A 24806-nucleotide genomic window follows, 5' to 3' on the forward strand; every position below is an offset into this window, starting at 1 on the left:
TTCTGAAACGTCTCGTCGAATATAAATCAGCTGGTGATCCTCCCTTTTGGGTTTTTCATATAATAAGAAATCTCTAATAAAAAAAATTTGTTACTTTATAACTAAAATGGCGTTGATATACAATTGATACACTATGTAATGTAATTTTATACATGATTTGACTTTGTATTATATTTTTTATTTTTAAAATGTCCTCAAAAAAAATTGATTTTTGCATTGTAACAATTTCATATGACAAAATATATTACAGTGTTGTGATGATTTAATGAAACATATTGACGATTTAATTAAAACACACGCATATATAATTATATTCTTTACAAATGTACAACAAAAGAAATAATAAAAGAAATTTCAATCATGCTTCTTTGTTCTATATTTTAATTATTTTTGCAAATATTATCATTTTATATGAATGGGTTTAAATTTAATCGTCAATATGTTTCATTGAATCACCACAACACTGTATACTACACATTATAGAAAAGAAAGAATTTACTTACACTAATATTATATATATTCTCTCTTCTATTTATAATATTATAGTATCTGTTTGTATGTACATTGTTTTTTGCGGCTATATAAATCAAATATTTAAATTATAATTTTATAATTGTGAAAAGTTAATTTATTTTCTTACTGAAATAATATTCAAATGTTTTTTTATATATATACAATTAACCTTTACCGAAAGATATAATATACATATATATATGTCTACTGATAAATTGTGATATAGATAATTATTTTACGACACCACTTTAAAATAAATATCTTTAATTCTTGTCTAACTTTTATCCCTAAACTCTCTAAAATCCCTACAGAGTTCATTTATGATTAGACATAACTCAGAGTTGAGGCTACAATTTACTTTTAAGAAAAGAAAATGATTTATCAATTTACAATTACTCGAAAGAAAGAAAGAAAGAAAGAAAGAAAGAAAGTAAGTAAGAAAGAAAGAAAGTAAGAAAGAAAGGAAAGGAAAGGTAGGAAATTCATATTTCCTTTTTTTTCTATTTATTTCAAATCCTTATTTTTCATTATTAATATCCCATTATTTTATTTATTTTTTTTTAAAAAAATATCACACTATTATTTAACTCTTCTTTAAATTATATATTTTTTATTCCTTATTAGCTAATTCCTTATCTTACTTGGCGTGGAATATATGATTCCATTGTCAGATTTCGAATATGAATGAATGCCTTGAAAACAAAGGATTATTTTGTTCAGTTTAAAAATTTTTTTATCAAAATATTTCGTATAAAATCATAATAATAATCACACTATCGGCTATTTATTTATTTTTTTCTTTACCTTTTTATACATTCTTCTTTTAAAATAATAATAATTAAACTAAAACGTTATTAATTTATTACAATACCACAACATTCTCTAACATCAATCACCATATCCTAATTTTTTTTTCCACATCTCTTTACCTATTTCAATCTACCATCTTTTAGCATTTTATTCTTTTTTTATCTCTTCTTGATCATACTAAATATATATACATATTTAATTATTATAAACACGAATTAAATTTTCTTCCATTAATTTAACAAAATTTAATTCCCATTTCTTATTACCCACACCTCAATAATCTTAAACCTGCACTTCATTTAAGCCATTATTCCCTGACGATATCTCTAGATAATCTTTCTTATATACTTATGTCTATTTTATATTCATATATATTATTCGTTTCTTTTTTTTAAAAAAATAGTTATTTATTCAATATTCCCTTTTTCCCATTTTTAAAAAAAAAATCTCTGACTCCTCTACACGATCCTCTTCCCCTCACCCATTCTTACTCTATTCTCGGAGGATTTCATTAATCTATTTCCGGTTTCGTACTTGATCCGTACGCCTAACAATTTCTCCTCCTAGAGCCAATTCCTATATAATTTATCTCTTTCCAACATTTGATTTTACTATTACCGGTTCCAATTTCCTTGATTCATTATACATTCTCTCGTACACTTTCTGCTCATCAGTGTATTCTAACCTTTCTTCCTCCTCCTTTTGTCTCTCATCATTCATCCTGACCTCCGACTGAAGGTACAAGAGTATCCTTGTTCTTCCACCCAAAAATAATTTTTAATATACAATTTCAATTTTCCTTCATTTGCTGTTTTCTGCCAGATTTCTAGTAGACTGGCTATCCTTCAGCCATCTATTATAAACTCGGATGATAAGGTGATGGTAAAATATGTAACGTTACCATTTTCTTTGCAACTTTTTTGAAACCTATACTTGTGAACGTCAACCTGTATGTTAATCCAAGAACCCCCCTCCCCCATTCTTAATCCATTTCGAATATGCGGTTTACTAAGAAGAAGCATGTATTCTTATCCTATTCAAAGAAATTGGTATGCGTCCCCTCTGCCACGAATTTCTAGTCAATGGCCATCTACTACTTCCATTTTTTAGGGAAATCCTTGCACACACATCATACTCGTTACAATTCTTACACAAATTCTATATCATTATATATATTACGGGCCATCATGTATTCATGAATCTCTACTGTTTCATTATTTCAACTTCCTGATGTCCTTCTTGAAACAAATTCAGTTAATAGGGAATCACTCCTAGCGTATTCCATAATTTCATCTAGTACCCCTAATCCTTTTAAAAGCTTAAAATTCTTGATGTCTGACTCTCGCTTAATCTTGTCAATCGGCATCGAGTCTCCTTTCAGATGACTGCACAAAAAAGTGCCCAAGGATCTGATTAACTAGTTAATGGCAAAATGCAAAAATACTGACAAATTAATAAAATGTCGCTTCGCCTTAAACCGTCATAAAGGGTCAAAGGACCAAAAATAATTATAAATAACAAAATTTAATAATAAATGAGTATAAATAAGTAAATTAGAAAAATTTAAATATTAAATGATCAAAAGTACAGCAAATTAGGCAAACTGTTAGGCCAGTGTTACTGACATTTCTTATAAGACATAAGAGTAATCGTTGCTCCCGTATGTAATTACAGAGTCATTACCATATTTTCTAATGTTATAATCACTCTAGGAACTTATTCCTCCCCTATACCTCTTATATTTTTCTTTAATTTTACATTTAAAGGTACCACTTTGTGTTTTTCTTTACAACATTTCGCTCATCTGGTTTTTTTCTTCACATTCATCTTTAACTTTACAATTCGTTACAGATTATCATGGTTTCTGCAAGCTTATTCTCGCCAACATAGAGTCATTTTTCAGGGCACCGTTCCATCACTAACATCATTAAATTCTACTCGAGGAAAACCTTCTCGAGTTCTTTAGTCAAACTTTGTACAATTCGAGACATCCACCAAATCTTCCACACCTGATGGGCTTCACCTCTTCCGATTTACCGCGCAGACTCCTTCAATGTCCCCATAGCGACCACATTTTAGACACTTTATCGAAAATCCCGCATAAATGTCCTTGATTCCTGCAAAGTCTGACATTTTCACTCACTCTTGGTCACTAAACTTAAGATAACCCCAGTTAATCTGATTGTGGGTCCTTTTTTATTTCATTGCTACGCAATTCAATTCTTGAGGAGGAATTACCATTTATTTTCATACTCAGTTAAATCACATTTATTCTTGCATTAATTATTGTGCCGCGCATAATGAGGTAACCAGGTTATAGCTTAAGGTCCGCCAGCCACTTTATATTAATACTCCTATTTGGCTTAATGCGTCTTTATAATTCCAAACAAATCTAAATTAATATCACAGCTCCTTATATATTATAATGTATTTCCATTGACCTAATCACTTTAAATTTTTTAAAATTAAATATACCCTTTTAGTACATGTATAACCTAAGCCATTTATTTATGTTTATATAACTATAATTATCTTAGAATATATAATTTCTGCAGGAAGCTCATAAATTATTTAATATTCTAATTGCTTGTGTAAAGTAACAAATTTGAAATTATACATCCATTCATTATACTCTTCCACAATTATTACTTATAACAAATTAATATACTTACGCATTTGGGCCAGGCACCATTTATGCCATTATAACGTTTATTTATGGTAAAATGTTACAATCAAATCAATATAACAACATTATAATTAGAAGTCTTTGAATGTAGTTATTCATAAATTTCAATTTATTTTGATTTTGAATAAAATTCGCCGTATATACTATATATAAAAAAAAAGATAGTTAAATTTTAAAATTTATTAATTTTTATAAATAAAAAAATTTACATTATATTTTATTCTTACAACTAATATTATATTAAAATCACATTCTTAACCTATAAACAACCAATAATCGCCAAAAAAATCGTATGGTTACACATTCTATATTTAAACACAAATATCCCGATACTTCCATAACCTAAGGCTTATTTACATTAACCCCAATAGATTTTTTTTTAAATTTAAATACACCAAAAAATATATAAATAATCGAAAAACTAGTTAACATATTATTTAATGCAACACAACCTATTTAAACTATATAAAATACAAATAAATATTTATGATATTTAATACTAAAAAAATATTTTTGTATTGTGCTTTCTAATTTGGTGATTGTTCTTGGTATTATACGGTGTTATTTAATTTAGTGGTTTTAAAAAATCATAGACATTATGGTAAATTTTAGTTTTAAAGTGGATATTCTACTAATTTTTTGACGTATTGTTTTGGGTGTCCTATAAGTTCTATGGAGTTCTAATTTTCTTTTTTGTTTTACATTTTCTATTTAAACTTTCTATTCATTTTTTTTGTTATTCCTTTTTTATAATGTGTTCGATTAATATCTATTGAAAATATTTGCGCATGTTCGTTTTTTTGTTCTGACATGTTTTAGTGTTTTCTGGATAGTTTTTCTATTGTCTAGTGTTTTTTATGTGTCCTACGAATGATATATATATATAAATAGTTGTTTCTGTTCCTTTTATATTTTTCTATTAGTTATCGTTATAGTTTTGGGTGTTCTAGTAGTTTTTCTGATCCTTGTCCATCTAATGATTTTGTGTTTCTTATGATATCTATGGAAATATTTGCTTCTCTTCGTTTTATGTTTTCCATCAGTTTTTCTAATCTTTTTCGTTCTACTTTTAGGTTTTCTAGTAGATTTTCTAGTCGATTTCGGTTTAGTACCTTTGTGTTTATGAATTTTTATCGTCCTAAAATTTTTATGTCTTCTAGTAGTTTTTCTAATAGACTTTGGCCTAGTTTTTTTGTGTTTCCTATTCGTTTTGGAGGCTCGAGTAGTTATAAATTTTCTAGAAGTTCTCGTATGTTTTTGGTGTTTTCTGATAGTACGTGGGCTTTTAACAATTTTAGGGGTTCTAGTTTTGTGACCAGAAGGTTTTATATTTCTGGTTGTTTTTAGTTTTGCAGTTTTAACTCTAGTACTCTTAAAGAGTTTATTTATTTCAGGAGTTATTCGTATACTTCTGGTAGTTTTCTGTTTTCTAGAAGTTTTTCTTAAATGTTTTAGTCTAGTTGTAATGGATTTTCTGGTAATTTTTGGCGTTCTTGTAGTTTGTGGGGATCTTGTAGTTCTTACAGCGTTCGTGGTTATAAGTTGTCTAGTGATTTTCCATCTATAAATTTTTTGTGTTCTGGTAGTTCTTGGGCTCACAGTTATTTTTTTTCCAATAGTCTTTGTAATTCTGGTATTTTTGGAATTGGCAATCTTTTGTCTAGTACTTTTAACGCGTGTAGTCATTTTGGGGGTCCTAATATTTGTTGATAGTTTAGTAATTATAGGTTTAGTAGTTTTGTATTTTCTATGAGTAATTTTTATTTTGGTATCTTTATGTTCCCTTGTAGATTTCCTAGTCGTTTTTGGTCTAATCTGGGGTTTTCTAGTAGTTTTATGTCGAAGAATATAGAGGTAATTTGTAGATTGCGCTGTTTTAGTAGTTCGCGGGGTTTTAGTAGTTTGTGGGGTTTTAGTGGTTATGGTATTTCTAGTAGTCTTTTTTTTATAGGTTGTATGTGTTCTGGTGGTTTTCGGGCTTCTAGTATTGTAGGTTTGAGTAATCTTTGTATTTCTGGTAATTGTTTTGTTACTTTTAGTAATTTTGGGGGGAATTGTAGTTATAGACATTTTATTAATTACAGGTAAAGTCGTTTTGCGTTTTTTATCAGTTCGTTTTATTTTGCTTCTTTTATGTTTATTAGTAGTTTTTCTAATAAACCTTTGTTTAGTTATTTTATGTCTACGAGTTCTTCTTACTTTGTTATTTCTATGTTTTCTAGTAGTTTTTTTAATAAGCTTTCGCCTAGTTGTTTCATGTTTTACATTGGTTTTTAGTGTTCTAGATGTTATGGGAGTTTTAATAACTTTTGTTTTATGAGTTTTTTGTTTTAGAGTAGTTCTTAGGCTTTTAATGGGGGTCAAAGCAATTGTCGGTTGATTTGTGATTATAGGTCTTTTAGCAATGTGTGTTCGATGAGTTGTCCTAATTCGAGAAGTTTGATATGTTATAGTTTTCTTTTTAGTTTTCGATCTTTCTGTTTTAAGTTTTCCTGTAGTTATTCGATCAGTAGTTTTTCGCTGTCTGCTACTTCGTGTGCTTCTTGTAGTTACTTGGATTTTAGTAGTTCGTGGAGTTTTAATAGTTTGTGGAGTTTTAGTCGTTAGCGGAGTATTAGTAGTTCTTGGAGTTTTAGTCATTCGTGCACTCTTGCTAATTTTATATCTTTTGGTAGTCAAGGGTTTGATAGTAGTTTTTCGGTTATACGTTTTTTGCCTTCTTGTAGTTTTTGGGCTACTGGATCTGTGTGTTCTAGTAATCTTTGTGTATTTTGTTTTAGTTGTCCTAGTATTTTTTTGTCTAGTACTTTTAGTACGTGTTGTCGTTTTGTGGGTCCAAGCAATTCTCGGTTTACTGGTGTTTATTTGTCTAATAGTTGTGTGTGTTCGATGAGTTCGCCTGGTTGGAGAGGTCTTATATTTTAAAGTTTTATATTTAGTTTTTGATCGTTCTGTTTTAAATTTTCCTGTAGTTTTTGGATTAGTACTTTTACGCTTACTGCTAGTACGTGTGCTTCTAGTAGTTCGTTGGATTTTCGTAGTTCGTGGAGTTTTTGTAGTTCTTGGAGTTTTAGTAGTTATTGGAGATTTAGTAGTTAGTGGGATTGTAGTAGTTCGTAGAGTTTTAGTAGTTCTTCGAGTTTTAGTCTTTCTGACACTTTTTTTGTGTGTTTTGATGGTTAAGGGTTTGATAGTAGTTTGCCAGATATACGTTTTTTGCCTTCTTGTAGTGTTTGGGCCACTTGTACCGTGTGTTCTAGTAATCTTTTTATATATAGTTTTATCTGTTCTAGTACTTTTTTGTCTAGTACTTTTAGAAGTTTGATATTTTATAGTTTTCGATCTTTCAGTTTTAAATTTTCCTGTAGTTTTTGGATTAGTAGTTTTACCATTATTGTTAGTACGTATGTTTCTAGTAGTTCGTTTGGTTTTGGTTGTTCGTTTGGTTTTTGTAGTTCGTGGAGTTTTAGTAGTTCGTGGAGATTTAGTAGTTAGTGGGATTGTAGTAGTTCGTGGAGTTTTAGTAGTTCTTCGAGTTTTAGTACTTCTGACACTTTTCCTATATTTTTGTGTTTTGGTGGTTAAGGGTTTGATAGTATTTTTTTGGCTATACGTTTTATGTTTTCTTATAGATATTGGGCCAATTGTTGGGTGTATTCCTGTAATCTTTGTATATTTTGTTTTCCTACTACTTTTTGGTTTAGTAATTTTAGTACAAGTTGTAGTTTTTGGGGTCCATGCGGTTGTAGACTTTCTAGTGGTTATTTTTCTAATAGTTGTGTATGCTCGATGAGTTCTCCTGGTTTGAGTAGTTTTATATTTTCTAGTTTTCTTTTTAGTTTTTGATCTTTTAAATTTTCTATTAGTTTTTGGATTGCTAGTTTTGCGCTTTCTACGATTATGTTTCCTTTTAGTAGTTCGTTGGAGTTTTGTAGTTCGTAGAAATTTAGTAGTTCGTGGAGTTTTAGTAGTTTGTGCACTCTTGCTAGTTTTATATCTTTTGGTAGTTAAGAGTTTGATAGTAGTTTTCCGTTTTAACGTTTCTTGCCTTCTCGTAGTTTTTGGGCTACTGGTTCTGTGTGTTCTAGTAATCTTTGTGTGTTTTGTTTTAGTTGTCCTAGTAATTTTTTGTCTAGTACTTTTAGTACATGTTGTCGTTATGTGGGTCCAAGCAATTGTCGGTTTAGTTGTGAGTGCTCGATGAGTTCTCCTGGTTTGAGAAGTTTTATATTTTCTAGTTTTCTTTTTAGTTTTAAATCTTTTTGTTTTAAATTTTCTTAAAGTTTTTGGATTTCTAGTTTTGCGTTTTCTTCTATTACGTTTCCTTTTAGTAGTTCGTTGGGATTTAGTAGATCGTTGAGGTTTTGTAGTTCGTAGAGATTTAATAGAACGTGGAGTTATAGTAGTTTTTCGAGGTTTAGTCGTTCTGATACTTTTGCTATATTTTTTTGTTTTGGTGGTTAAAGGTTTGATAGTAGTTTTGCAGCTATACGTTTTATGCCTTCTTGTAGTTTTTGGGCTACTTGCTCGATGTGTTCTAGTAATTTTTGTATATTTAGTTTTATCAGTTCTTGTACTTTTTTGTCTAGTACTTTTAGAAGTTTGATATTTTATAGTTTTCGATCTTTCTGCTTTAAATTTTCCTGTAGTTTTTGTATTTGTACTTTTACCCTTACTGCCAGCACGTGTGCTTCTAGTAGTTCGTTGGGTTTTAGTTGTTCGATTGGTTCTTGTAGTTCGTGGAGTTTTAGTAGTTCGTGGAGTTTTAGTAGTTCGAGGAGTTTTAGTAGTTAATGGGATTGTAGTATATCGTGGAATTTTAGTAGTTCTTACACTTTTTCTATATTTTTGTGTTTTGGTGGTTAAGGGTTTTATAGTATTTTTCCGGCTATATTTTTTTTGTTTTCTTGTAGATATTGGGCCAATTGTTCGGTGTGTTCTCGTAATCTTTATATATTTTGTTTTCCTAGTACTTTTTTGTTTAGTACTTTTGGTACAAGTTGTAGTTTTAGGGGTCCATGTAGTTGTCGACTTTCTAGTTGTTATTTTTCTAATAGTTGTGTATACTCGATGAGTTCTCTTGGTTTGAGAAGTTTTATATTTTCTAGTTTTCTTTTTAGTTTTAAATCTTTTTGTTTTAAATGTTCCTCTAAATTTTGGATTGCTAGTTTTGCGTTTTCTGCTATTACGTTTCCTTTTAATAGTTCGTTGGGGTTTTATAGTTTGTGTAGATTTAATAGTTCGTGGAGTTATAGTAGTTCTTCGAGGTTTAGTTGTTCTGACACTTTTGATATATTTTTTTGTTTTGCCGTTTAAAGATTTGATAGTAGTTTTCCGACTATACGTTTTAAGCCTTCTTGTAGTTTTTTTGCCACTTGTACGGTGTGTTCTAGTAGTCTTAGTATATTTTGTTTTATTTGTCTTAGTAGGTTTTTGTCTAGTACTTTTAGTACATGTTGTCGTTTTGTGATTCCAAGCAATTGTCGGTTTACTGGTGTTTATTTGTCCAGAAGTTGGGTGTGCTCGATGACTTCTCCTCGTTTGAGAAGTTGGATATTTTATAGTTTTCTTTTTAGTTTTCGAGCTTTCTGTTTTATATTTTCCTGTAGATTTTGGATTAGTAGATTTACGTTTATTGCTAGTACGTGTGCTTTTAGTAGTTTTACTGGTTTTCGCTGTTCGTTTGGATTTAGTAGTTCGTTGAATTTTTGTATTTCTTGGAGTTTTAGTAGTTCGAGGAGTTTTAGTAGTTAATGGGATTGTAGTAGATCGTGGAAATTTAGTAGTTCTTTGAGTTTTAGTCGTTTTGACACTTTTGCTATATTTTTGTTTATTGGTCTTTAATGGTATAGTAGTTTTCCGACTATACGTTTTATGCCTTCTTGTAGTTTTTTTGCCACTTGTACGGTGTGTTCTAGTAGTCTTAGTATATTTTGTTTTATTTGTCTTAGTACGTTTTTGACTAATACTTTTAGTACATTTTGTCGTTTTGTGAGTCCAAGCAATTGTCGGTTTACTGGTGTTTATTTGTCTAGAAGTTGTGTGTACTCGATGAGTTCTCCTGGATTGAGAAGTTGGATATTTTATAGTTTTCTTTATAGTTTTCGAGGTTTCTGTTTTATATTTTCCTGTAGATTTTGGATTAGTAGATTTACGCTTATTACTAGTACGTGTGCTTTTAGTAGTTTTACTGGTTTTCGCTGTACGTTTGGTTTTAGTAGTTCGTTGAATTTTTGTAGTTCTTGGAGTTTTAGTAGTTCGAGGAGTTTTAGTAGTTAATGGGATTGTAGTATATCGTGGAATTTTAGTAGTTCTTCGAGTTTTAGTCGTTTTGACACTTTTGCTATACTTTTGCTTATTGGTTTTTAATGGTTTGATAGTAGTTTTCCCGTTATACGTTTTTTGCCTTCTTGTAGTTTTTTGGCCACTTGTTCGATGTGTTGTAGTAATCTTTGTATGTTTAGTTTTACTTGTCCTAGTCCGTTTTTGTCTAGTACTTTTAGTACATGTTGTCGTTATGTGGGTCCAAGCAATTGTCGGTTTAGTTGTGTGTGCTCGATGAGTTCTCCTGGTTTGAGAAGTTGGATATTTTATAGTTTTCTTTTTAGTTTTCGAGCTTTCTGTTTTATATTTTCCTGTAGATTTTGGATTAGTAGATTTACGCTTATTACTAGTACGTGTGCTTTTAGTAGTTTTACTGGTTTTTGCTGTACGTTTGGTTTTAGTAGTTCGTTGAATTTTTGTAGTTCTTGGAGTTTTAGTAGTTCGAGGAGTTTTAGTAGTTAATGGGATTGTAGTATATCGTGGAATTTTAGTAGTTCTTCGAGTTTTAGACGTTTTGACACTTTTGCTATACTTTTGCTTATTGGTTTTTAATGGTTTGATAGTAGTTTTCCCGTTATACGTTTTTTGCCTTCTTGTAGTTTTTTGGCCACTTGTTCGATGTGTTGTAGTAATCTTTGTATGTTTAGTTTTACTTGTCCTAGTCCGTTTTTGTCTAGTACTTTTAGTACATGTTGTCGTTATGTGGGTCCAAGCAATTGTCGGTTTAGTTGTGTGTGCTCGATGAGTTCTCCTGGTTTGAGAAGTTGGATATTTTATAGTTTTCTTTTTAGTTTTCGATCTTTCTGTTTTATATTTTCCTGTAGATTTTGGATTAGTAGATTTACGCTTATTACTAGTACGTGTGCTTTTAGTAGTTTTACTGGTTTTCGCTGTACGTTTGGTTTTAGTAGTTCGTTGAATTTTTGTAGTTCTTGGAGTTTTAGTAGTTCGAGGAGTTTTAGTAGTTAATGGGATTGTAGTATATCGTGGAATTTTAGTAGTTCTTCGAGTTTTAGACGTTTTGACACTTTTGCTATACTTTTGCTTATTGGTTTTTAATGGTTTGATAGTAGTTTTCCCGTTATACGTTTTTTGCCTTCTTGTAGTTTTTTGGCCACTTGTTCGATGTGTTGTAGTAATCTTTGTATGTTTAGTTTTACTTGTCCTAGTCCGTTTTTGTCTAGTACTTTTAGTACATGTTGTCGTTATGTGGGTCCAAGCAATTGTCGGTTTAGTTGTGTGTGCTCGATGAGTTCTCCTGGTTTGAGAAGTTGGATATTTTATAGTTTTCTTTTTAGTTTTCGATCTTTCTGTTTTATATTTTCCTGTAGATTTTGGATTAGTAGATTTACGCTTATTGCTAGTACGTGTGCTTTTAGTAGTTTTACTGGTTTTCGCTGTACGTTTGGTTTTAGTAGTTCGTTGAATTTTTGTAGTTCTTGGAGTTTTAGAAGTTCGAGGAGTTTTAGTAGTTAATGGGATTGTAGTATATCGTGGAATTTTAGTAGTTCTTCGAGTTTTAGTCGTTTTGACACTTTTGCTATACTTTTGCTTATTGATTTTTAATGGTTTGATAGTAGTTTTCCCGTTATACGTTTTTTGCCTTCTTGTAGTTTTTTGGCCACTTGTTCGATGTGTTGTATTAATCTTTGTATGTTTAGTTTTACTTGTCCTAGTCCGTTTTTGTCTAGTACTTTTAGTACATGTTGTCGTTATGTGGGTCCAAGCAATTGTCGGTTTAGTTGTGTATCCTCGATGAGTTCTCCTGGTTTGAGAAGTTGGATATTTTATAGTTTTCTTTTTAGTTTTCGAGCTTTCTGTTTTATATTTTCCTGTAGATTTTGGATTAGTAGATTTACGCTTATTACTAGTACGTGTGCTTTTAGTAGTTTTACTGGTTTTCGCTGTACGTTTGGTTTTAGTAGTTCGTTGAATTTTTGTAGTTCTTGGAGTTTTAGTAGTTCGAGGAGTTTTAGTAGTTAATGGGATTGTAGTATATCGTGGAATTTTAGTAGTTCTTCGAGTTTTAGTCGTTTTGACACTTTTGCTATACTTTTGCTTATTGGTTTTTAATGGTTTGATAGTAGTTTTCCCGTTATACGTTTTTTGCCTTCTTGTAGTTTTTTGGCCACTTGTTCGATGTGTTGTAGTAATCTTTGTATGTTTAGTTTTACTTGTCCTAGTCCGTTTTTGTCTAGTACTTTTAGTACATGTTGTCGTATTGTGGGTCCAAGCAATTGTCGGTTTATTTGTGTGTGCTCGATGAGTTCTCCTGGTTTGAGAAGTTGGATATTTTATAGTTTTCTTTTTAGTTTTCGATCTTTCTGTTTTATATTTTCCTGTAGATTTTGGATTAGTAGATTTACGCTTATTGCTAGTACGTGTGCTTTTAGTAGTTTTACTGGTTTTCGCTGTACGTTTGGTTTTAGTAGTTCGTTGAATTTTTGTAGTTCTTGGAGTTTTAGAAGTTCGAGGAGTTTTAGTAGTTAAAGGGATTGTAGTATATCGTGGAATTTTAGTAGTTCTTCGAGTTTTAGTCGTTTTGACACTTTTGCTATACTTTTGCTTATTGGTTTTTAATGGTTTGATAGTAGTTTTCCCGTTATACGTTTTTTGCCTTCTTGTAGTTTTTTGGCCACTTGTTCGATGTGTTTTAGTAATCTTTTTATGTTTAGTTTTACTTGTTCTAGTCCGTTTTTGTCTAGTACTTTTAGTACATGTTGTCGTTATGTGGGTCCAAGCAATTGTCGGTTTAGTTGTGTGTGCCATATGAGTTCTCCTGGATTGAGAAGTTTTATATTTTTTAGTTTTCTTTTTAGTTTTAAATCTTTTTGTTTTAAATTTTCTTAAAGTTTTTGTATTTCTAGTTTTGCGTTTTCTTCTATTACGTTTCCTTTTCTTAGTTCGTTGGGATTTAGTAGATCGTTTGGGTTTTGTAGTTCGTAGAGATATAATAGATCTTGGAGTTATAGTAGTTCTTCGAAGTTTAGTCGTTCTGATACTTTTGCTATATTTTTTCGTTTTGGTGGTTAAAGGTTTGATAGTAGTTTTCCGACTATAGGTTTTATGCCTTCTTGTAGTTTTTTTGCCACTTGTACGGTGTGTTCTAGTAGTCTTAGTATATTTTGTTTTATTTGTCTTATTAGGTTTTTGTCTAGTACCTTTAGTACATGTTGTCGTTTTGTTAGTCCAAGTAATTGTCGGTTTACTGGTGTTTATTTGTCTAGATGTTGTGTGTGCTCGATGAGTTCTCCTGGTTTGAGAAGTTGGATATTTTATAGTTTTCTTTTTAGTTTTCGATCTTTCTGTTTTATATTTTCCTGTAGATTTTGGATTAGTAGATTTACGCTTATTGCTAGTACGTGTACTTTTAGTAGTTTTACTGGTTTTCGCTGTTCGTTTGGATTTAGTAGTTCGTTGAATTTTTGTAGTTCTTATAGTTTTAGTAGTTCTTGGAGTTTTAGTAGTTCGAGGAGTTTTAGGAGTTAATGGGATTGTAGTAGATCGTGGAATTTTAGTAGTTCTTCGAGTTTTAGTCGTTTTGACACTTTTGCTATATTTTTGTTTATTGGTCTTTAATGGTATAGTAGTTTTCCGACTATACGTTTTATGCCTTCTTGTAGTTTTTTTGCCACTTGTACGGTGTGTTCTAGTAGTCTTAGTAGATTTTGTTTTATTTGTCTTAGTACGTTTTTGACTAATACTTTTAGTACATGTTGTCGTTTTGTGAGTCCAAGCAATTGTCGGTTTACTGGTGTTTATTTGTCTAGATGTTGTGTGTGCTCGATGAGTTCTCCTGGTTTGAGAAGTTGGATATTTTATAGTTTTCTTTTTAGTTTTCGATCTTTCTGTTTTATATTTTCCTGTAGATTTTGGATTAGTAGATTTACGCTTATTGCTAGTACGTGTGCTTTTAGTAGTTTTACTGGTTTTCGCTGTTCGTTTGGATTTAGTAGTTCGTTGAATTTTTGTAGTTCTTGTGAGTTTTAGTAAGTTCGAGGAGTTTTAGTAGTTAATGGGATTGTAGTAGATCGTGGAATTTTAGTAGTTCTTCGAGTTTTAGTCGTTTTGACACTTTTGCTATATTTTTGTTTATTGGTCTTTAATGGTATAGTAGTTTTCCGACTATACGTTTTATGCCTTCTTGTAGTTTTTTTGCCACTTGTACGGTGTGTTCTAGTAGTCTTAGTAGATTTTGTTTTATTTGTCTTAGTACGTTTTTGACTAATACTTTTAGTACATGTTGTCGTTTTGTGAGTCCAAGCAATTGTCGGTTTACTGGTGTTTATTTGTCTAGAAGTTGTGTGTGCTCGATGAGTTCTCCTGGTTTGAGAAGTTGGATATTTTATAGTTTTCTTTTTAGTTTTCGATCTTTCTGTTTTATATTTTCCTGTAGATTTTGGATTAGTAGATTTACGTTTATTGCTAGTACGTGTGCTTTTAGTAGTTTTACTGGTTTTCGCTGTTCGTTTGGATTTAGTAGTTCGTTGAATTTTTGTAGTTCTTGGAGTTTTAGTAGTTCGAGGAGTTTTAGTAGTTAATGGGATTGTAGTAGATCGTGGAATTTTAGTAGTTCTTCGAGTTTTAGTCGTTTTGACACTTTTGCTATATTTTTGTTTATTGGTCTTTAATGGTATAGTAGTTTTCCGACTATACGTTTTATGCCTTCTTGTAGTTTTTTTGCCACTTGTACGGTGTGTTCTAGTAGTCTTAGTATATTTTGTTTTATTTGTCTTAGTACGTTTTTGACTAATACTTTTAGTACATGTTGTCGTTTTGTGAGTCCAAGCAATTGTCGGTTTACTGGTGTTTATTTGTATAGAAGTTGTGTGTGCTCGATGAGTTCTCCTGGTTTGAGAAGTTGGATATTTTATAGTTTTCTTTTTAGTTTTCGAGCTTTCTGTTTTATATTTTCCTGTAGATTTTGGATTAGTAGATTTACGTTTATTGCTAGTACGTGTGCTTTTAGTAGTTTTACTGGTTTTCGCTGTTCGTTTGGATTTAGTAGTTCGTTGAATTTTTGTAGTTCTTGGAGTTTTAGTAGTTCGAGGAGTTTTAGTAGTTAATGGGATTGTAGTAGATCGTGGAATTTTAGTAGTTCTTCTAGTTTTAGTCGTTTTGACACTTTTGCTATATTTTTGTTTATTGGTCTTTAATGGTATAGTAGTTTTCCGACTATACGTTTTATGCCTTCTTGTAGTTTTTTTGCCACTTGTACGGTGTGTTCTAGTAGTCTTAGTATATTTTGTTTTATTTGTCTTAGTACGTTTTTGACTAATACTTTTAGTACATGTTGTCGTTTTGTGAGTCCAAGCAATTGTCTGTTTACTGGTGTTTATTTGTCTAGAAGTTGTGTGTGCTCGATGAGTTCTCCTGGTTTGAGAAGTTGGATATTTTATAATTTTCTTTTTAGTTTTCGAGCTTTCTGTTTTATATTTTCCTGTAGATTTTGGATTAGTAGATTTACGCTTATTGCTAGTACGTGTACTTTTAGTAGTTTTACTGGTTTTCGTTGTTCGTTTGGTTTTAGTAGTTTGTTGAATTTTTGTAGTTCTTGGAGTTTTAGTAGTTAATGGGATTGTAGTAGATCGTGGAATTTTAGTAGTTCTTCTAGTTTTAGTCGTTTTGACACTTTTGCTATACTTTTGCTTATTGATTTTTAATGGTTTGATAGTAGTTTTCCCGTTATACGTTTTTTGCCTTCTTGTAGTTTTTTGGCCACTTGTTCGATGTGTTGTAGTAATCTTTGTATGTTTAGTTTTATTTGTCCTAGTCCGTTTTTGTCTAGTACTTTTAGTACATGTTGTCGTTATGTGGGTCCAAGCAATTGTCGGTTTTCTGGTGTTTATTTTTCTAGTAGTTGTGTGTGCTCGATGAGTTCTCCTGGTTGGAAAAGTTTTATATTTTGTAGTTTTCTTGTTAGCTCTCATTTCTGTTTTGAATTTTGCTGTAGTTTTAGGATTATTAGTTTTGTGCTTTCTGCTAATACGAAGGCTTCTAGTAGTTTGTGTAGTTTTAGTAGTTCGTGGAGTTGTTGTAGTTCGTGGGATTGTAGTAATTCGTGAAGTTTTACTCGTTTTTGCACTCTTGCTAATTTTTTGTTTTTTGGTAGTTAAATGTTTGATAGTAGTTTTCCGTCTGTACGTTTTTTGCCTTCTGGTAGTTTTTAAGCCACTTGTTCTATTTGTTCTAATCTTTGTATATATTGTTTTATCCGCCCTAGTAGATTTTTGTCTAGTATTTTTAGTAGTCATTTTGGGGGTCCAAGCAATTGTCGACTTTCTAGTGATTATTGTTTTAGGATTTGTGTGTGCTCGATGAGTTCTCCTGGTTGGAAAAGTTTTATATTTTGTAGTTTTCTTGTTAGCTCTCGTTTCTGTTTTGAATTTTGCTGTAGTTTTAGGATTATAAGTTTTGTGCTTTCTGCTAATACGAAGGCTTCTAGTAGTTTGTGGAGTTTTAGTAGTTTGTAGAGTTTTAGTAGTTCGTGGAGTTGTTGTACTTCGTGGGATTGTAGTAGTTCGTGAAGCTTTACTCGTTTTTGCACTCTTGCTAATTTTTTGTGTTTTGGTAGTTAAATGTTTGAGAGTAGTTTTCCGGCTGTACGTTTTTTGTCTTTTGGTAGTTTTTGGGCCACTTGTTCTATGTGTTCTAATCTCTGTATATTTTGTTTGATCCTTCCTCGTAGTTTTATGTCTATTATTTTTAGTAGTCATTTTGGGGGTCCAAGCAATTGTCGACTTTCTAGTGATGATTGTTTTAGGAGTTGTGTGTGCTCGATGAGTTCTCCTGGTTGAAGAAGTTTTATATTTTGTAGTTTTCTTATTAGCTCTCGTTTCTGTTTTGAATTTTGCTGTAGTTTTAGGATTATAAGTTTTGTGCTTTCTGCTAATACTAAGGCTTCCAGTAGTTTGTGGAGTTTTAGTAGTTTGTGGAGTTTTAGTAGTTTGTGGAGTTTTAGTAGTTTGAGGAGTTTTAGTAGTTTGTGGAGTTTTAGTAGTTTGTGGAGTTTTAGTAGTTTGTGGAGTTTTAGTAGTTTGTGGAGTTTTAGTAGTTTGTGGAGTTTTAGTAGTTTGTGGAGTTTTAGTAGTTTGTGGAGTTTTAGTAGTTTGTGGAGTTTTAGTAGTTTGTGGAGTTTTAGTAGTTTGTGGAGTTTTAGTAGTTTGTGGAGTTTTAGTAGTTTGTGGAGTTTTAGTAGTTCGTGGAGTTGTTGTACTTCGTGGGATTGTAGTAATTCGTGAAGATTTTGTCGTTTTTGCAATCTTGCTAATTTTTTGTGTTTTGGTAGTTAAATGTTTGAGAGTAGATTTCCGGCTGTGCGTTTTTTGTCTTTTGGTAGTTTTTGGGCCATTTGTTCTATGTGTTCTAACCTTTGTATATTGTCTTTTATCCGCCCTCGTAGATTTATATCTACTATTTTTAATAGTCATTATGGGGGTCCAAGCAATTGTCGACTTTCTAGTGTTTATTGTTTTAGGAGTTGTGTGTGCTCGATGAGTTCTCCTGGTTGTAGAAGATTTATATTTTGTAGTTTTCTTGTTACCTCTCGTTTCTGTTTTAAATTTTGCTGTAGTTTTTGGACTATTAGTTTTGTGCTTTCTGCTAATACGAAGGCTTCTAGTAGTTTGTGGAGTTTTAGTAGTTTGTGGGATTGTAGTAGTTGGTAAAGTTTTAGTCGTTTTTGCACTCTTGCTAATTTTATGTTTTTTGGTGGTTAAATGTTTGATAGTGGTTTTCCGGCTGTACGGTTTTTGTCTTCTGGTAGTTTTTGGGCCACTTGTTTTATGTGTTCTAATAATCTTTGTTGTAATTTTCCGCATATGCCAATTTTTCGTTTTGGAAGTTCCTCTGGTTTTCGTTCCATAGGCATCAGTAGTCTTTATATTTTTAGGCTTCTTTAGTTTCGACGTTTTTTGTGTAGTACTTTTGCATGTAGTCGTTTTAAGTGTCTTAGTGGTTATTAATTTTCTCGTAAATATAGGTCTAGTGTTTTTATGTATTTTTATAGATCTTTCAGTTCTGGTATGTTTATATTTTATGGTAGTTTTTCGCTTAGTTTTAAGTCTACTTGTTTTAAGTTTCATATTAGTTTTTGGATTAATAATTGTAGACTCTCTACTAGTTTGTGGGATACTAGTGGTTTGAGGGGTTCTACTAGTTTTCCATCTATGTGTTTTGCGTTTTGTCGATATTCTGGTCGTTCTTTTGTTTCTAGTTTTCTTTGAGCTTCTAGCATTCTGAATTGGTCCAGTGGTTAATGTGTTCTTGAAATTTTTTTGTTTAGTAGTTTTCGCTTGATTAAAAATACTACTTCTAATAGTTTTTAAAATTCTACCAGTTCTCTGTTTTCTCTTAGAAGTTCTCGAAGTTGTCAACCGTGATCTAGTAGTAGTTCTTGGGGTTCGGGTAGTTATAAGTGACCTAGTAGTTTTGGTTGTTCTAGTAGTGTTGAGAGTCCTAGTAGTTTTGGGTGTCCCAGTTGTTTTGAGTGTTCTAGTAGTTTTAGTTGTCTTAGAAGTTGTCAGTAGATTAATTATTGATGTTTTAGCTAATTTTAATCTGGTATTTTTAGTAGAAGTTTTGGGTCTCGTAATTTTAGGTTTTCTGCTATTTTTTAGTCTTGTATTTTTGGTTTTATAAGTATTTGGTGTTCTGGTCGTTATTGGTGTTTTGGTGGTTATATGTTCAGTTTCATATTTACTATCGGTTCTTAAAATTTTGGTAGTTTTTTGTTTAGTTTTATGTTTTCTATTATTTCTAGAAGCTTTAGTAGTTTTTAACCTTGTATAATTTTTTTTACTAGTACATTTAGAGGTTGCAATAAATATTCTACTAAACTTATGTTTCTCTGCTTTAAGTTTTCCATTTGAGCCTTTATTAGTTTTTTTGTTTTTTGTTTTGGGTTTTCTGGTAACTTTTTTGGTTTTAGTAGTTTTATGTCTTTTAACTTTGGGTGTTCGTGTAGTTCTTTGTGTTCTAGTAGTTCTTTGGGTTCGAGTAGTTCTTTGTGTACTTGTGGTTTGGGGTTTAAAAGTTTTGATTTTACTGGTAGATCTTTGGGGTCTCGTTCTATGAAATTTGGTCGTATTTATTTTGGAAGTCACGGTGGTCATAATTATGATGGAAGAATTGGCATTAGAAGTAGGGTTAGCACTTGTGATATCGTTATCTGGTATAATTGCATTCTCGTAATAAATCGTGCCTTCTAAAACTTTCTCAGGGTTACCAATTATAGTCTAATTTATGAAAATAAATATAATATATATAAGGAGTTAATGTAATATCTAATGTCTAAATATCAAATTATTTTACTTTCATGAATACCCAAGTAACCTACTTTAAATAAAACTATTTTGTTCTTCAAGTCAAGGTGAGATGCCAATAAATAAGAAATTTTTAATATTGATGTTATGAAATACTGTTATAGTTTTGCTCGGATATTATTTTTATTGCCTCAAGTTATTATTTATAAATTATTTTGCATTATAAAATATGTATAATTTCTCAGGAGAATAAGTATTAGGGAATAATAAAGGAGGCAAAGAATCCATTTTAGAAAAAAAAAAGATTTATATATTTCTCTCCTTAAGATAGCTTCTAAGAAACTATAATGCTTCATGATAAATTTCAAACTTCCTTATTTTATCTTTTTAAGAATAACTATAATTTATAAATAATCCCAAAGTACTAGTGAACGGTAACGTATTTTATTATAAAATTAATAGCCATTCGGAAATAATAGGTTTAAAGACATATCAGTCATTCATTAGTATATTAAAAAGTTTAAAATATGCATATTTCTAATTTGAATAAAATTCCGATATCAAAAAACGTATACAATTTTACAATAAAAGGATAAGCTATATTTGTAGTTTGTTAGACCTTAAAGAAGATATATAGAATGCATATAAAAATATAAAATAAGAGAAGGAACATAAATTGGTGCATCTAGGTTATGGCACCATGGATTGATATAATAGCGACTTAAAAATTTTCATTGAGACGTTGGCGTAGGTAAAAACTGTCCTGAGGGTCACACAAAATTAAGCCCATCTTTTGGCCGAGTGCTTTGAAAAATTCCAATGCTCTAGGTCCAAAAGCACCTACTATGTCAGAAACAATCGGGGTTAGAGTATTATTTGGAATGGTTATGCATTTATTGATCTTTCTAATTTCCGCTCTAACTACGGAATTAGAGAAAAAGGATGGTGCAAAGCTATCAACGCATGCAAAATTCCAGGCTAGCGGGATTCCTCTGCTCCATGAAATAAGAGTCATTCAGTCAGGTAGATTTTACACCCGAGATTAGGACCTACAGGATTCAAATTTGATGGAATATAAGCTGAACGGAGAGTTCTAGCAATAATTAAATTTATTGCTTGGTGGCGTGGGTAGCGGCCTTTAGAGAAACGGCAGTGAAGAGGGTGATGGCCTAGACTGTCTATATGGAGCTGACACTGTTTGCAAAATAAGGGTGTTACGATATCACAGCCTAAACGAAGATCTATTCCTATCCGAAGTTCTGAAATGTTGAATTGATGATGGAGAATTACTACTTTAATTTAATGGGGGGGGGATCAATGCTTTTATTTATTGGGGAGAGGATATTTGGGTTAAAGATAAAGGAAATGTACTTCAAAGCAGCGTTCGAACAGAGGAATTCAACGGAATGCTGGATTAAAGTTAAGTCCCAATCTTGTTGTGAGTATAAAGGAAAGTTTAAGTCTAGTGCTAACCCTAGATGGGAATCTATAGTGGTGTTAACAATTTTAGTAATTGTTTGACTTTTGGTGAATGATGAGGAAAAGCTGCAATACTCAGTTTGGCCGAGGATCCACATTTACATGGAGGAGCGGCTTGCATCCAGCAACTGGACGATAATATGAAGTTGAGAATTGATTCAGGGGTGATTTTAACTTTTCCAAATCTAGCAGCATGTCTGGGAATTGGATAAGAGTAGCAGAATGAAAGGCATGCAATATTTTTGAAATATAAAAGAAATCCTTTAGGACAAAGAATGAATGACGAAATTGTAAAAATCCTAGATTTTCTGAAGTCGATCAAATTTAATCAGGAAGTCTTCGGTAAATTAAAATATTACTGCTTTGCCACCAATAGGTGAGCCTAAATTAGTAATGCTTGATTTCTCAAATAGAAAAGTTACCAGGAATGGGATAAACATTGTTGGGCATATAAAATTCGCGTTTTTTATGTCAGGGTAAGTCCAGTAGTGGGAGTGAAATCAAAAATGTTAGGTGAAACAATGTATGGTCTTGCAACTGTACCATCATCTAAACACCATGTGTTTAAAATGACATTGCATTTGATGTTGAAGTTGTCTATGTTGATGCGAATAGCCTCACAGAGGATAGCTGGGCCCATCGGGTCCCCTTGTTGCATTCCCTGACAGGATTCTATAGTCGTTTCATGAAATTTCAAAAAAGACACGTGACCATAGCAAGCTGATATATATGTTCATTATTCTGGGAATGTTCTACAGAAAGAAGGAATGAAATGTTCTCTCTTAATAAGGGAGTTGAATGCATTGTAAAAATCTAATTTAAAAAAAAAATGTTGTTTAATTGGTGGAGCAGATGGCGTGTCATGTGTGAAGCAGCTTCACACCCTGCAGGAATACTAAAACCTAATTGATGTGGAAGTAAAATATTTGAAAGTTTTGCCTATAATAGCCAACAAATGATTTTGGAGATGATTCTTCGAAAGATGGGGACCCAAATAGCAATTGGGCAAATGCCTCCATCCTTTTTGGATAGCGCAATGAGTCGATCACCAAAATGTAAGGGTAGAATGCATGGTGGAAAAAGGTTATTAAAGATGTTATTAAGAAGTATTGTAAAAGGCTGATATTAGGCTTTGGTGGTAAGGAATGGATGGCTTTGATAGATACTGACTGTAAATTTCTCGGAAACTATTTAACCCTCCAGCTGTTTTTAAACGATTTAATAGCCTTGATGATTTCGGAAACTTGAAAGTGAGTTTGGGGATATGGTGGTGGCAGCTTTTTAGTGTCAATTATATTCTTGAAAGTGTTAAGATAAAAGAGATTGTATAAGTTATATGGTCATTTGAGGCAAAAAAACACACCATTTAAAATTGCAATGTTTAGTGAAGTTTTAATGACGCATAAATTGATTTTTTTTTCTCACAAATTCGTTATTTTTAAAAAATATAACCAACAAATTTTTAGGATTTATGATTTATTTATATATCATTAATTTTTTTTAATAAAATAATACAATAAAAAAGAAGAAAAATGCTATATCATCATTACATTGTTTTTATTTATATGCTAAAAGAATATCAATATTTATATAAAAAATAACAATAATTTATGAGAAATTTTAGCAGGAACACTAAGAAAATTTGGGAAATTTAAATGGAATACAGATAATTGTGCAATCTATATTTAAATATTATAATAAATAATTAAAATAAAATAACTGAGCGATTTTCTTTAGAAAAATTAAATTTGAATGCACAGCAATATAAATTGAGGTAATTTTATGGTTTAATTATATGTTCTTTATTATAACGTGAAGATTCTGGATGCAGAAATTAGGCGTGTTCCTATTTCGGTTATGTGCTTTGAATGCTTAAATAAATTTATTAATAAATTCGCATTCTATATTTTTCAATTTGAATATTTAATTCTTCACGTTTATTAAACTTTAGTTTTATGTTTTAAATTCAATTTTTTTAAAAAATTCATATACAAATATATGATAAAATATTATTATTTAAAAATTTACATGATAATATAGAAAATATATTAAAATAAGTCATATATCAGTTTAAGTTAGGGAAAAAAAATTGATACTAATGTATATTTTTATAAAAAGAAAAATACATTTTAAACAAAAAATGAAAAATATCGAAAGGCGAGGTCGGGGCAATGATGTTTTAAATATTTGATAATTAGATCTAATTATAGATACGGCGATTTTCTGCTTGAGTTTGTAAAATGGAGAAAGGTATAATTTTTTTTATTAATTTGGATATTATTTTGAATAAATCTAAAGCCGCTTTTTCAAAAGAGCAGGTTGATGTAGCTGCTATGGGAACAAAGTGGTTATCACACATTAGGTGTGAGTATTTTATATTTTTTTAGAGATTCGGCTATGTTAAGGGGATCATGGGAATTATTAGATGGAGCCATCAATGCAGTTAAAATCCCACATTAAAGGCTTTCCCATGAAAAAAGGTACGACGGTTTTGCCGTCAGGGCGTTTGTTATATAAAAAGATTATGATACAATGAGAAGGCCTATGAACTACATGGAAATAAGGTTGAGAGTTTTGGAAGTGATTGGCAAACGTAAAAGAGAAATGACCAAAACTTTAATGGGGCCATAAAGTTAGAGCCAATATGAAGAAATATAAATTAGATAAAAGAGATAGTATGATTGACATAAAGTGGAGAGAGATATTGAAGGAGCTTACCATCAGAAAAGGTGAAAGTACAGACTATGTAAATGTATTAGTAAAGAAAAGACATATATATATTGAGATCCACTTTCCGAATTTTGGGAAAGTATTTCGTATTTTTCTAAATTTTTATTTTGTTTTTAACCCTTAACCTTTTATATTTTTATGTCTTATTATTTTATAAGTTATGTAATAAATGGGATAGCAAAAATATTTTTTATTGAACTTAATATAACTTTATATTCTTTTTTTCATAGATTTTTTTAATATATATAAATATAGTATATATAATTAACAGAGTTGTTAAAGGATCTAGATATACAAGTATCTAGATCTTGTATCTAGATATAAAAATGTGGTATCTATATCTGTATCTAGATAGATTTTTGATTAAAATATCGGTATCTAGATATTATTTTAGACGATGTATCTGCATCTAGATCCATTTAAAAAGTATCTTTTAACAACTCTGATAATTAATAAATGACTCGAAGGTTACTATTGGCAAAATTATCTACAATTCATAAGATAGAAATTCTGAACGTGCTGGAATATATTTCCGGTTGAATCCAATTTTTTAAATTTAAAAAAAAAAGGAGAAAAGAAACAAGTTTCAAAAAATAAAAAATATGATTTTTAAAGATAAAATAAAATAATCGCATTGTCGGAAAAAAAGACATTGCCGCTTTACATATGCGTATATAAAAAACGTATTAAAAAAATCAATGACATATAAAATACCTAGACTGACGATTCGTTCATTCAAATGCATTTTTAAGCGTCGCTAAAAGCAAATCAGCTGGACCCGCCATTTTGGTAACACTTGTAGTAATTATTCTCATGTTAAAAACTACTATTAAATTGATTACTTGCTTCCTTATTATCTCGATGATCCGGTAATTCTTTAATAAAGTTTGCATCAGATGCAATAGGAATACATTAGGCTCTCGTTTAAAAATTTTTAATAATGATTAGTGTAACCAAGATGGCGTCTCCAGCTGATTTGCATTGATGCGACACTTTTAATG

The 24806-nt window shown here is 30.9% G+C and overlaps 1 protein-coding gene across 1 annotated transcript; it reads right to left on the reverse strand.

Annotated features, from left to right (window-relative positions):
- Positions 1–4915: 4915 nt before the first annotated feature.
- Positions 4916–19651, reverse strand: LOC135928863 (mucin-3B-like). The gene is made up of 3 exons (XM_065465327.1): positions 19646–19651; positions 14465–19569; positions 4916–14309 (listed from the first exon to the last, which is right to left on the reverse strand). The coding sequence occupies exons 1-3, from the start codon at positions 19649–19651 to the stop codon at positions 4916–4918; spliced, it is 14505 nt and encodes a 4834-aa protein (XP_065321399.1).
- Between the last annotated feature and the right edge of the window lie 5155 nt (positions 19652–24806).

Source organism: Gordionus sp. m RMFG-2023, chromosome 4, assembly GCF_954871325.1.
Source record: "Gordionus sp. m RMFG-2023 chromosome 4, tfGorSpeb1-WG-v2, whole genome shotgun sequence".
In the NCBI taxonomy this organism is placed as follows: Eukaryota; Metazoa; Nematomorpha; class Gordioida; order Chordodea; family Parachordodidae; genus Gordionus; species Gordionus sp. m RMFG-2023.

Bases quoted from the DNA above. Each gene is read 5' to 3' on its own strand.
- LOC135928863 (XM_065465327.1), bottom strand. The intron at 14,310-14,464 runs GTATAGTCGGAA...AAAACTCACAAG, and splicing joins ACTACAAGAAGGCATAAAAC to AACTACAAAAATTCAACGAA.